We start from the raw sequence: 14690 nt of genomic DNA on the forward strand, positions 1-14690 counted from the left end.
TCTTCCCACCGAACCTCACTAATTCCTACTATATCCACGTTTACCCTATCCATTTCCCTTTTTAAATTCTCTAGCCTACCCACCTTTTTTAAGCTTCTAACATTCCACGCTCCGACTCGTAGAATGTTATTTTTTACTTTTCTGGTGACCCCTTCCTTAGTAGTCCCCACCCGGAGATCCGAACGGGGGACTATTTTACCTCCGGAATATTTTACCAAGGAAGGCGCCTCCATTATTGCTTTTGAAAATGCAGAGCCACATTTTCTTGGAAAAAAAAAAACAGCTGTAGTTTTCCATTGCTTTCAGCTGCGCAGTACTCAGAGGACTGAGTGTTGTTGATACGGCCGTTTAAGTCGTCCTGACTCACGCCCCTAACAACTACTGAAAGAGCTGCTGCCCTCTTTCAGGAATCATTCCTTAGTCTGGCTCTCAACAGATACCTCTCCGATATGGTTGCACCTTCGGTCCAGCTACTCTGTATCCCTGAGCACTCAAGCCCCCTCACCAACGGCAAGGTCTCATGATTCATAGAGGAGGACTACCAAGTAGAAAAATGTTTTTTTTTTTATTCCTCTATTAATTTTAAGAGTCATTGACTGTTCTGATCATTTGTCATTAACTGTTTTCCAAGAAACTGCACTTGGTATCGGTTAACTTTGGTGATCTTTGAGAGCTGGTTCATAAAATGTGGTTTGGGTCAGTGATACTTGACACCGTTCAATTTTGCAGATGTTATTCCTTACTATGTCTAAATGTTGGAAAACTGTCAGGTTATAAGGGATGGCGTTTACTATTTTATCTATGATCAAGCATGAGATTGCTTTTTTTAAAGTGAAACTGCAATGGAGTATATATAATTTAAATGCTTGAAACTACACCCGATACCCTTTAACTTCAGTGACCTGTAGAAGCTGATTCATTAAATCTGGTTTTGGCAGTTATCATTTACTTTACAGCACACTCTTTAATTTCCAGGTTGTTATTCCAACATTTTAATTCTTTATTTAGGTTAGATGATAGTTTATAAAATTTTTACTTGCTGTTGTTACATAATAGTAATAGTGCTTTTATTTGCAATAGAACAATTTTAAAATGAAACTGATAAAGATTCTAAAATATAGTAAATAAATTTATATTAGTGTACTATTTTTCTAAAATTAAATAATGCGTAATTTTTTCTTCTCTAAATGTTATTCAGAAACTGAATGTCATGAGAAATATAGTAATATTGCGATCAGAGTCGTGTAATCAAATTTACCAAACAACTAGTTTTTTGATTGACTTTTGTGGTGTAGTACCTTCAGCTTCTTAGAATATTACTGTATAGTTTAATGATATTATAAGGCCATATAGCACATCATATAGCATTTTACCATATTTTTAACTTGTTTACATTACAGAGTATGGACAAATGAGTACTAGGCTTGTTTATGACTACATAATAATTGCAGTACTACCTCTTACATGTACTTAAATTGATGCTTTATTTAATCAGTTTTAATTAATATTATTTATGTGATTATTAAACTTTTAACTACAGGACATCCATTATAACACTGTAAAACATGTTAGTAAGAGGTTCTGGTTAAAAAATTTGTTATTATATCATTTTGGGTGTAAATAAGTATAATTTTATACTATGTATAACTGTAAAATTTTTGAATTGTCAGGTTATCCTTTTATAACAGTGAGAATAACCTATTTTATTTTTTTTTATCAATATAAGTAAAGTGCTGCAAATTATTAAGTTAATTATGAATTATATAATTAAAATGGTAGCAGTAAAATCATAAAATTGTTATAATGTCTGTATTTCTTGTGTAATCGGAATATAAGTAGCATACAAATTTCATACGGTGGGGAATAAATTAGAATTAATTTAGTTGTATTTTACGCATTTCTTCTCTACATGTTTTTTTTATTTTATAAATTATTATTTTTACTTTTAGTTCTGCTTTTAATTTATCAAAAATACAGAATGTCCCAAGAGGTGTTGGCCAAACATAAGAGACTGATTCAGGACATCAAAATAATCAAGTTCATATGGAAAGATGCTTTATCTTTCTCCATTTTCCTTGTCTGCCATTTTGGTGTTTTTTTGGTTTTTTTTAGTAAAAATTTACATCTTAAGAATAAATTGAGAGGTATTTTAATGAAATTTGTAGTGTGCCAATTTTGTGCACCGTTTCCACTTTTTTTTTAATTGAATTAAAAATAGTAAATGTTAATTTCTATTATTAATAATAATAGAACTAGCTATTCTATTATTAATAATAATAGAACTAGCAAAAGATATTCAGACTGCATAATTTTACGATCCACTTAAGTAATTTCAGCCACAGCTCAACCAGTTATCAATCAATTTAAACAAATTCTGTCTTTTATTCACAGTTAAATACTTAATATTTTATCTACTAAAATATAATTCAATAAAACTAATATTTATTAAGGTATTAATGATTGAAAGATTTTCTTGGACACCATGGAATTTTCAGAGTTAAAATTTTCAAACTTATTTATTTGTAGATGTTGAATACGTGCACTTCAAATTTCATTTAATATTTCAAACTGTTCTTAAGATATAGATTTTTGTTAAAAGAACACAAAATCGTGAACAGAGGCTGACGAAGCAAGGTAGAGTATTTTTTCGCATGAACCTTTTTGTTTTTTGATGTCCTGAATCAGTCGGTCAACACTTCTTGGGACACATATAACTTGATTTAGAAAAAACTGTCAAGTCGCTGCAATAAAATCCCTTATTCCTTACTCGGTTACTTGATGTTCAGAAATAAAAAATTCAATAATTATTTTGTTTTATTAATAATAATTTTAAAAATTATCAATATTTTTCTTATGATTCATTTAATTTCATTATGTAGGATGTGGAACATAGAATGTCGTTGATGAAGAATTATGGTAATCAAGGGTGGGTTGGAAGCGGTGAAAATAAAAGTAAACATTTTAATGGTGGCGGGGGAAGTGGTAATAAAAAAGGTGCAGGGCCACATAGAAGCAGAACAAGGTGTAAGAAATGTGAAGCGTGCCAGCAAAAAGACTGTGGTGAATGTGCGTTCTGTCAAGATATGGTCAAGTTTGGTGGACCCGGTAGAGCTAAACAGACTAGCATTATGCGGCAGCGCCTACAGGTGAGACAGCGTATAGTATGTTATAATCATCCAAGATTTTGTATCATCCAAGTGATACCTAATTTTTCATCAGTGTATTCTTTAATGTATTTTTTAAATTTAAGATGTGTTTTTAGTTCTTAAAACTCCTGTAAATAAATATTAAAAATTTGCAGTTATTCTGACCTCCATCTCTATTAAAAAGAGAACTTCCTGATTCTGAGATTAGGCATAATCTTAATTCAAAATTGAGATCATACCTACATGTCCTTGACCCGAATGAGAAAGCAATAAAAAAAATGTTTTTAAATTTTTCATCGAGGGGTTGAGATAATGAGGCTTTCATAAAATACAATCTCTTTTATGTGAGTTTATTTCTTTTTTTTGAAGGTTCAGATTCTACTTAATATATATTTACAGATCCTAAATTAAAAATCTATATTTATCTCATTAATCATTTGTCTTTATTGACAGTGTGAATGTGCAATAATAAAACATGGATTATCGTGATGAATTCTGAAATTTTATTTTTTTTGTTCAACTCTGATTAAAATAAGAGTACGTTTATTGTTGCATTGAAAGCCTTATGTTTAATGACCCTCCTTGTATCTTCTAAACATACAGTGGCAATTTTTTTTTGGGGGCTTTCCTACAGAAAATTTCTCACCATTAACAATCATATCACAAATAATCCTAATTCTTTTACTTTGACCACTGAGGTATTTAACAATATTCTTTGTGTGCGCATTAATTTCCCTGTCTGCTATACTATGATATTTATTAATGTAAATATCTGTTTCCTTTAGTTGTGATTGTTTCATTGTTATTTTCTGTAGATACCCAGATATGAGCGAAAAATAAACTTGGTCTAGGGCTGCCAGATTTTTGTATTTTACCTATTCTATCGATTCTATCGCTTAGCGATAGAATCATTGTAATAAGGATAAAATCAAAACCTAAACCGACAACGATTGTTAACGTCTATATGCCTACAAGCGCCCATGATGACGATGAGGTAGAATGTGTATACGAAGAGATTGATGAAGCAATTAAACACGTAAAAGGAGGTGAAAATTTAATAATAGAAGGAGATTGGAATGCAAGCATTGGAAAAGGCAATGAAGGAAATATAGTGGGTGAATACGGGCTGGGCAAAAGGAATGAAAGAGGGGACCGACTTATAGAGTTTTGCACGAAGTATAATTTAGTAATAGCCAACACCCAATTTAAAAATCATAATAGAAGAATATACACTTGGAAAAAGCCAGGCGATACTGGAAGGTATCAGATAGATTATATCATGGTTAAGCAAAGCTTTAGAAATCAACTCGTTGACTGTAAAACTTACCCTGGAGCAGACATTGATAGCGACCATAATTTGGTGATAATGAAATGTAGATGTGGGGTTTAAAAACCTGAAGAAAAGGTATCAGATGAATCGGTGGAATTTAGAGAAGCTTGATGAAGAGGAGGTACAGAAGATTTTTGAGGAGGACATCGCAAGAGGTCTGAGTAAAAAAGATAAGGTAGAAAATGTAGAAGAAGAATGGGAGAATGTTAAAAAGGAAATTCTTAAATCAGCAGAAGCAAACTTAGGCGGAATAAAGAGAAGTGGTAGAAAACCTTGGGTTTCAGACGATATATTGCAGCTGATGGATGAACATAGAAAATATACGAATGCTAGTGATAAAGAAAGTAAAAGGAACTATCGGCAATTAAGAAATGCTACAAACAGGAAGTGCAAACTGGCAAAAGAAGAGTGGATTAAAGAAAGCTGTTCAGAAGTGGAAAGAGAAATGAACATTGGTAAAATAGACGGAGCATACAGGAAAGTTAAGGAAAATTTTGGGGTATATAAATTAAAATCTAATAATGTGTTAAACAAAGATGGTACATCAATATATAATACGAAAGGTAAAGTCGATAGATGGGTGGAATATATTGAAGAGTTATACGGAGGAAATGAATTAGAAAATGGTGTTATAGAAGAAGAAGATGAAGTTGAGGAGGATGAAATGGGAGAAACAATACTGAGATCTGAATTTAAGACAGCATTAAAAGATTTAAATGGCAGAAAGGCTCCTGGAATAGACGGAATACCTGTAGAATTACTGCGCAGTGCAGGTGAGGAAGCGATTGATAGATTATACAAACTGGTGTGTAATATTTATGAAAAAGGGGAATTTCCGTCAGACTTCAAAAAAAGTGTTATAGTAATGATATCAAAGAAAGCAGGGGCAGATAAATGTGAAGAATACAGAACAATTAGTTATGTACTATATAGTACATAATATTACGTATAGTACACGTAAACTAGTCACGCATCAAAAATCTTAACTAGAATTCTATACAGAAGAATTGAGAGGAGAGTGGAGGAAGTGTTAGGAGAAGACCAATTTGGTCTCAGGAAAAGTATAGGGAGAAGGGAAGCAATTTTAGGCCTCAGATTAATAGTAGAAGGAAGATTAAAGCAAAACAAACCGACATACTTGGCGTTTATAGACCTAGAAAAGGCATTCGATAACGTAGACTGGAATAAAATGTTAAGCATTTTAAAAAAATTAGGGTTCAAATACAGAGATAAAAGAACAATTGCTATCATGTACAGGAACCAAACAGCAACAGTAACAATTGAAGAACATAAGAAAGAAGCCGTAATAAGAAAGGGAGTCCGACAAGGATGTTCCCTATCTCCATTACTTTTTAATATTTACATGGAACTAGCGGTTAATGATGTTAAAGAACAATTTAGATTCGGAGTAACAGTACAAGGTGAAAAGATAAAGATGCTACGATTTGCTGATGATATAGTAATTCTAGCCGAGAGTAAAAAGGATTTAGAAGAAACAATGAACGGCAAAGATGAAGTCCTACGCAAGAACTATCGCATGAAAATAAACAAGAGCAAAACAAAAGTAATGAAATGAGTAGAAATAACAAAGATGGACCGCTGAATGTGAAAATAGAAGGAGAAAAGATTATGGAGGTAGAAGAATTTTGTTATTTGGGAAGTAGAATTACTAAAGATGGACGAAGCAGGAGCGATATAAAATGCCGAATAGCACAAGCTAAACGAGCCTTCAGTAAGAAATATAATTTGTTTACATCAAAAATTAATTTAAATGTCAGGAAAAGATTTTTGAAAGTATATGTTTGGAGTGTCGCGTTATATGGAAGTGAAACTTGGACAATCGGAGTATATCTGAGAAGAAAAGATTAGAAGCTTTTGAAATGCGGTGCTATAGGAGAATGTTAAAAATCAGATGGGTGGATAAAGTGACAAATGAAGAGGTATATCGGCAAATAGATGAAGAAAGAAGCATTTGCAAAAATATAGTTAAAAGAAGAGACAGACTTATAGGCCACATACTAAGGCATCCTGGAATAGTCGCTTTAATATTGGAAGGGCAGGTAGAAGGGAAAAATTGTGTAGGCAGGCCACGTTTGGAATATGTAAAACAAATTGTTAGGGATGTAGGATGTAGGGGGTATACTGAAATAAAACGACTAGCACTAGATAGGGAATCTTGGAGAGCTGCATCAAACCAGTCAAATGACTGAAGACAAAAAAAAAACCTATTCTAACAGCTAAATTTATATTAAGTTTTTTTAATGTGATCCCAGATGATCTTTTGAAATATTTAGAATATCTGTTCACAAATCAACAAGTTTGTTACTTCCAGAAGAATGCTCAGAGATATCGTGTGACTAAACTATTTTGCTGCTCGAATCTGTTGTTTATTGTCTGATGCTCCTCCAGCTGTTTTTCAGTGTTTAATTCTTTTAATATTTTGCCTTTATCGTCTTGTTTTTATTTCTCATTTAAAATCCTCTAGAATATCTTCTAAAAATTGTTCCTTTACTTGAAATTCAGTGCCCGTAGTTATTTTTAATTTGTATGTATTATCTGTTTATAATACATATAGTATGTAGTAAAATATCTATATAGTATTATTTGCACTTACTTGTATTTATCATTTTAAAATTGTAATTTTGTTTATTTACAGAAATATTACTAGATAAGTTAATAATTCTTATTCCTTTTATTATCGTTAACAAAATCCAAATAATTTAACTTTATTCTTATCAACAGATAATATTATGCAAATATTAGATTAAATTTTACGTAGCAAACAAAGTTTGGTGTTAATAATTATTACCGTTCTTATCTTACGTAATCTTTTCCTTTTTAACAGTTTTATTATAGTTTTTAATTAATTTTTGTATCAGTTCCTGGAATAAAAAAAATAATAACAATTTCCAAGAAAACCAGTTCGCTACAAAAAATTTAAACATTTCATAAAAAATATTTACTACTCAAGTAATGCTTTCTGCCGTAAAGCTTCGTAGATTCAGAAGGATACAGCAGACCCACCGGGTTGGTCTAGTGGTGAACGCATCTTCCCAAATCAGCTGATTTGGAAGTCGAGAGTTCCAGCGTTCAAGTCCTAGTAAAGCCATCTATTTTTACACGGACTTGATTACTAGATCGTGGATACCGGTGTTCTTTGGTGGTTGGGTTTTCAATTAACCACACATCTCAGAAATGGTCGAACTGAGAATGTACACTTCATTCACACTCATACATATCATCCTCATTCATCCTCTGAAGTATTATCTAAACGGTAGTTACCGGAGGCTAAACAGGAAAAAGAAAAAAAGAAGGATACAGCAGACACATCCATACTATTCTCCTATTTTACTAAGTCCAAAAGTGTATTTATATGATCAAAATTTAACAGAAAAATAGGGTTTTTACCAAATAATAATGAATGTTAAATTTTTTAAAAACTGTTATATTTAGAAAATCATACAGTAAGTAAGTACCAATTTTATAACAAAAAATTAGCCGATGAAAATGACTAAATTTTTTTAATTTTAATTTTGTTTACCACAGGCCATCTTTCTACATATCACCCTGAAAATTTTGCCATTTATAATACGTAAAAAGTTTTTTATATTCCTTCATTATATTTATTTGGTGCCGCTCCGTTCAGAAATGCAATTACTATCAGCTCTTTATCACTTGTGAATCGCAGCTCCGCTTAATGAGTCTTTCAGTTTCATGAAAAAGGTGAAAATTTCTAAGACCCATGCCCAAGGTACAGGGAGGATGGTCAAAAACTTTGAATCTAAAAAATTTAATAAGTCGTATTATTTGGTCAGCAGTATGCGGCTGGGTGTCTGTGTTCATTTTTAAGATCATGATAGCAGAAAAAGACCCTGCCTATTATTTTTAATTCGACACTGTAGTTGCAAAGTTTTTAATTTAATATTTTGAAAATTTATTGATAAATCAAAAATTTCTGTCTTTTCACAATTGTTTCAATAATTTCTCCCTTTTTTGTTTTGTTTTGTTTTCTCCACAGATAGGCCTTCAAGGACCACACAAATATCATTTCATGTAGTTTGTTTCTTTTTCTTCCAGAAGTTCATTATTTTGGACCGATTGTTTACTTCTTCTTTCTTCAGTTTATTCTCCTCTGTTGAGTTTTTTCTCTTCACATATAGGAACTTTAATTCAAAAATTTTCTTTTTTTTGTTCTGTTGATAAACAAAAAATATCTGTAGTTCTTATTCATATCAGTTTGATCTTAATCAGATAACTGATTTCCCAGGTTTGTTAAAAGTAGTTTTAACCAAAACCATAATCATTTCTTTTCTTTTCTTTTAGAAAAATAAATTAAAAGTAAGGCGATTATTTTATTTTAAAAAATCAACAAGTTTTATCTATTCAAAAAATTTCTTCAGTATATTGTTTGTTAAAAGTTTTTGGCTGTGTAGGTAAACAGAAAGAAATTAGGTATATGGTTTTTTTTTATGATACATTTTGTTGGCATTTCATTTTGTTTTTGCAAAGCACAAAGTTGAACAACCATGTATGTAGTCTGTCTTGAAGTGAAATAAGATTTTTATTCAAGTCAGTGATTTAATAATATTTATGTTATAGAATTACAACAGTTATTGTTAAATGTAACAGTTCAATTACTTTTTGTTTATTTAAGTACGGGTATAAGATAAATTTTATAACTGAAAAACAATCTTTCTATACCAAAAGGTTTATTCAATATAACAGTTCTAAAAATAGGTCTATTGAAGGTTGATAAGTACGGTACATTCATTTGTAACTTATATAAATAATATAAGAAAAATCTGTGCAGCATTTCTGAATAAAAAAGAGAAGTGAATTCTATACCAGCTATCTTCTCAAAAAAAAAACAAAAACATGCTTTTACATAATTGCATGACCAGAAAGATTGTTCATTTATATTATAGCAAAATGTGAAAAATGTTAATACAGGATAACAAATAAATTATAAAATGCATTGACTTGCGATCGCTGCAAATATGATTCGAGTCAGTAGGCACATATTATTAGGAGAAGCTGCTTAAAAAGGTCAATGGTATTTTTTCAAATACTTATGCCTTTTGTCTCATTGCTATTGTAGTTCTATAATTTTGTATCAGCATTTTTATATATTGGCACATTATCTCTAATTCCTCTTTCTTAAATTGTTCCTTGTCAAAGTAAGTATTTATAATAGCCATTTTATTACAGAGAGACCTAAAATTGGAATAATTTTTGTTAATAACTCTTCTCAGATATGTTGATTTTCTTCTTTCCATACTTTTTGTTGCTCTTTCTACATCATTCTATCTTTTCTTGTGTAACTTGTACAGTTCAGAGTTTCCTTCAATCCTTCTCCTGCATAAGTTAAGTAGGTTGTAAAATACTTTTTCTGTAGTGGATTTAATTTATGTTTGCCCTTGGCTGTTTTTTAGTACTTAGGATTCATTACGTTTGTGTATTCCTCAGTCTTTTTTAATTCTTAAAAATCTTTTAGCTAGTGTTAACATTAATATCTTTTTGTCAAGGTCTCCAAGACTTATTCTTTATTTTCATTTATATTTTCTTACATTCTTTTTTTTAACCGGTTATATTTCTTCCTCTATTTTTTTTTTACCTCCTCCACTTTTTTTTCTAAGCTTTAATGTTCTTTTTATTATTTTGATTGTAGACTTTCTCACCGGCTTGACTCTTTTCCTTTCTTTTCTATAATACTAATCTAAATTTTTTTTGTTACACTTACTAATCTTCTCCTTTAGTCATTTCATTCTTCATTTGACATCGTTATTTAATTTTTTTAGTGTGCTTTGTACAATCAGTTTCATATATTCTTCTGGGCTTTTTTTTACCTTGTAATATCCAGTAATTTATTTTTTTTTATTTAAATCACCCCTATATCTATTTTGAAATCTTCAACAAACAGTCCAAGCTGGAATAAAACAGAAATTATTTTATAAAACTTTATTGCAGTTTAAGTAAAGATAAATAACTTTTTTCACTAAATTATATTATATAATTCTGGTTAATTTATGAGTCTGATATTTAATGAAGTATAGAGTAGTCAAAACTACTTCTTACTAGTTTATATTGATGAATTATATGAGTTATATATTGTATAACTCTCATAGCTGGAAAAAAATTTTCAGCATTCTTTATTTTCTATTATTATCAGAAATATTTGTATATATATACTAGTTAAAAAAATTTGTAACAAACATTTTTGTTTCTGTTACCGTGCCAGAATATACTGTAGATTGTTTTCTTATAAAGTTTGACCGTTTATGCAATACCAGTAGTATCACAGAGTACTTATGTACGTTATATTTTGTTTAAGCTTGGGTATCTTTCAGCTTTGACCAAAATTTGAGTAATAGCATCATTCAACATGTTCTTTCATCATATAAAAAATGGTAACTCATTAAAAGTATTTGTACAATTGTACACAAAATCTACAAGGCAGTGACGGTCTTAACAAGGGTAGAATAAAATTTGTGTGAACAGTAAGGTTATTTATAACACTAATGTAAGTCATACATTTTGATTCCCAGCTGTTTCTCAAGAAAATTTATGTAAATTTAATACATTTTGAACAAACTTATTAGAATTAAACAAATTTAAATACATGTGACTAAAATTATTGTTATTTCTGCATTGTTTTCATTCAGCATAAATAGCTCTGATTCATTGTGGTGCTATTCATTATTCAATAAATGATGTTTAGAGTTACTTATTTTATGTCTTTTGGTATATTAAGATACATTAAAAAATAATATTTAGATAGTAAAATAGAGGTTATTACTTTTGTATGAGGTAGACGTAAATGTGTTTTGTTACCTGCCCTTTTTTTTTTGTCTAAACATTAAGCTTTATCATTGCAGCCTATGTTGCCAGTTACTGCTGCTTGTGCAGTGTGTGGTCTTGATGGCTGGGGACAAGCCCTTATTATCCCGATTCAGAAGAACAACAAAGATGTACCCAGCTCTCTTATGGAATGTAGTGTGTGCTATGAAATAATACATCCAGATTGTCTACGTAAACAGGTTATTATTAATTTTATAAAGTGGGTTGTTGGATTATGGCAAGAGTTATAATATGTAAAAATTCTGTATCTTTTGTTAATATTGAGTGTCTATATTGTCTAGAAAACTGAATTTTTATTTAATTACTTGGATTAATATTTACTTCTATGTTATTATATTTTTAATTATTGAATTATTGTCTAATTATTATGCTACTGTAAACATGATTAGTTAAATTAAGTAATTAAAAAAAAATCTTAATTTATAAAAAAAAATATTATAGAGTATAATTTTTCTACAAAACTACAAAAGAATCTACAAAACTTAAAAAAGAATTAAAATCATTTTAGGCTGTTAATGACTTTAATACGCTTCTGTTATTTTGAATAAATTACCTAACCATCTTTAAGATTTTTTAACCAGTTTATTTAAAGTTAAACAATTTCATTTTACAGCAACACTTATACTGTGTTGATAACATTTTAGATTATTTACTAATTTTTAAGGCAGAGCTTTTACTGTTACAATGTCCAGCATCTTATCAGCTGGAATACTCTATTAATCATTGATTCTTAAACTTTTATTAACTGGAAAATCAAAGAAACTATTTTCAGCAGCTGGATTGTAGTGATTTGCTATATTTTCTTGTCTCCACACTTATGAACAAATAGATGGATCATTATAAGAATACAAAGGTGCTTGTCAATACTATAATGTTTGTTTTTTGTGGAAAGTGGGATAAGATGTTCCATAATTAGATTGTATATACATGGTGATTCATTTGCTTTAAATTTTGAAACATCAGATGAATATCATAATGTGCTCAATGAAAAAAAGATAAAAAATAAATGATTAGATTTATTAGACCAATAGAACAATTAAAAATGATGGTAATACTTTTCCAACAAAATATCCTTACAGGAGGCTGTGATAAAATGTTTGCTGGTCTCAAACTACGCTTAAAAGGACAAACTATGCATTCATCTTACGTGCAATGTTGCAAATCTTTGGGAAACACAGTCCCTTGAATATTATTTATGAATTTTACAGTACATAAAAATAATAATTTATTTATTGAAGAACAGTACATGGTGTTCTAATCTTCCTCTAGGTATATACTCAATAACAGAACTTTTATTGTTCTAATTATTATTAAACTAGAATTTTGTGAATACTGATTTTACATGTATTTAAATATTTTTCAATTAAACCCTTTAAGATTATTATGTTCAGTATTGATTTTTAATTTTTCACATTCATATGTTAGGTATTTACTTAATTTTTTTTAATAAATTTTAATTTTAATCGACTTTTAAGGCTGGAGTATACGTTGAATAATTTTAGTCTATTATTAAATTTAATTATTTTAAGTCTCTATATTAGTAATCTTATGTGTAGATTTTGTCTTATTTTAGAATTAATTCTCTTTACTCAAGTCTAGTTATTTTACTCTTATTTTTGTAAATAAATGAAGTGTAAGAGGGTCATATAAATATGGTATTCAATTCATTTCTGTTTTCATGAAGTTATTCTTGAGATGTTCTGAGTTTGAGAATCATTAAGTTATATGGTGATGCAGTTTACTGTCTTATGTAGCGACCTGATTTATTATGCGAGTTCTGTAAATAAAGTAATGAGACTGATTCAGAAAAACTTTCTTTACAATCCAATTATACATGAATTCTATCACCTTTGAAATAGTTCCCTTGGGAAGCCACGCAATGCTTCAAAGTATTTTCCCACTTTTCGTAGGAGTGTTGGAACTCAGAAACCGGAATATCCGGTTTCTGATGGTCGGTTATATATTTTTTTATGTTTTCTACTGTTCCAAAATGGTGTCTTTTTAGGTGTTTTTGTAAAGTCAGGAAGAGGAAAAAGTCGCATGGACTCAATTTAGGTGAATAAGGTAGTTGAAGAACTACAGGAACCAAAAGCTCATTAATTGAGAGTGCAGTGTGACAAGGTGCATTGTCATGATGCAGCGTCCGGTTGTCTTGATGGCTGGTCTCATGTGAGCAACTCTTTTCAGTCTTGCAGTCTTTCAAAAATTATTCGGTAAACATATTGATTTACATTCTGTCCTGTGGCAAAAGCTACTTATGGACAATGCCATTACTATCAAAGAAACAAAATTGGCATGGTTTTGGTTTTTAATTTCCTCATTTTTGCTTTTTAGGGATGGGGTGAGTTTAAAGTGTGACACCCCTTGCTCTGGCATTTTGTTTCTGGGTCGTACTCAAATATCTGAGATTCATCACCAGTAATGTTTTTTAGAAAATCAGGATCAGTTGCAATTCATCCTAGAAGATCGCAGCACACTTCCACCTGTTGTTTTTCTGTTCAATAGTGAAGTTTTTTGGTACCAATTTTGCACAAATTTTTTTCATATCCAATTTGTTTGTCAAAATTTGATGGACTGTGGTGTGGTTTAAATTCAATTGTTCTGCGATCATTCTGACAGTTAATCACTGTTCTTACTGTATCAAGTCTCTGATTCACTGAACATTGTCGTCACTGTTTGACATTAACAGTGCGTGGACTACAATTGATTCCCGGCCATCTGAAAATGCTTTAAACTTCCTAAAAACCTTGACTCATGACATAGCATTATCTCCATATGCCCTTTTCAATTTTGAAAAAAGTTTCAGTAGCATTCTCACAGAGTTTGTGAGAATGTTTTATGTTTCAACATAAAACTTGATTGCACAACGTTGCTCATAATTAGTATAACTCATTTTCATAATGCACAGCAAAAAACTCATTTCATGAAACGTTTGTTTGTGTTTCACATGGCAACAATTGACTAAATTTAACATAATTAAAAAAATATAATTTTTAAAGTGTCATTACGTTAAAGAAATTTTTTGCTAAGTCTTACATTTTTATATTTTTACATTATGTTGATTTATCGTTTTCAATTGAAAATGATTCAAAATCGTATATGAACATAAAAAAATACCATGCCTTAATTTGTGACTTTACAAATTTTAAATAAAATTTTTATAAATATAATATTTAACATAAAAACGTAAACGATTTATTTTTTATTTTTAAATTATATATTTTTAAATAATTTCGATATTAACATATTTGTTTTTAAATGATCTCAAAATCGTTACTCCATAAAAAAACTATTCATTTTTTTTTTACGAAATTACAGGTTAAAATATATCTAAAAAAAAAAAAATACTTTACGTG

The 14690-nt window shown here is 29.9% G+C and overlaps 1 protein-coding gene across 5 annotated transcripts in view; it reads left to right on the forward strand.

Moving 5' to 3' along the window:
• LOC142331807 (jmjC domain-containing histone demethylation protein 1-like) overlaps window positions 1-12985 on the forward strand; it is a 62344-nt gene extending 49359 nt beyond the window's left edge. For all 5 annotated transcript variants that reach the window (XM_075377933.1, XM_075377931.1, XM_075377934.1 and 2 more), the window contains 2 exons: window positions 2880-3146; window positions 11352-12985. In XM_075377933.1, the coding sequence (XP_075234048.1) occupies window positions 2880-3146; window positions 11352-11564 (480 nt within the window). In that variant the 3' untranslated portion in view covers window positions 11565-12985. The remainder of the gene's footprint in view (window positions 1-2879; window positions 3147-11351) is intronic.
• The last annotated feature ends 1705 nt before the right edge of the window (window positions 12986-14690 follow it).

The sequence above is a fragment of the Lycorma delicatula genome, chromosome 10 (assembly GCF_047948215.1).
Source record: "Lycorma delicatula isolate Av1 chromosome 10, ASM4794821v1, whole genome shotgun sequence".
Lineage (NCBI taxonomy): Eukaryota > Metazoa > Arthropoda > Insecta > Hemiptera > Fulgoridae > Lycorma > Lycorma delicatula.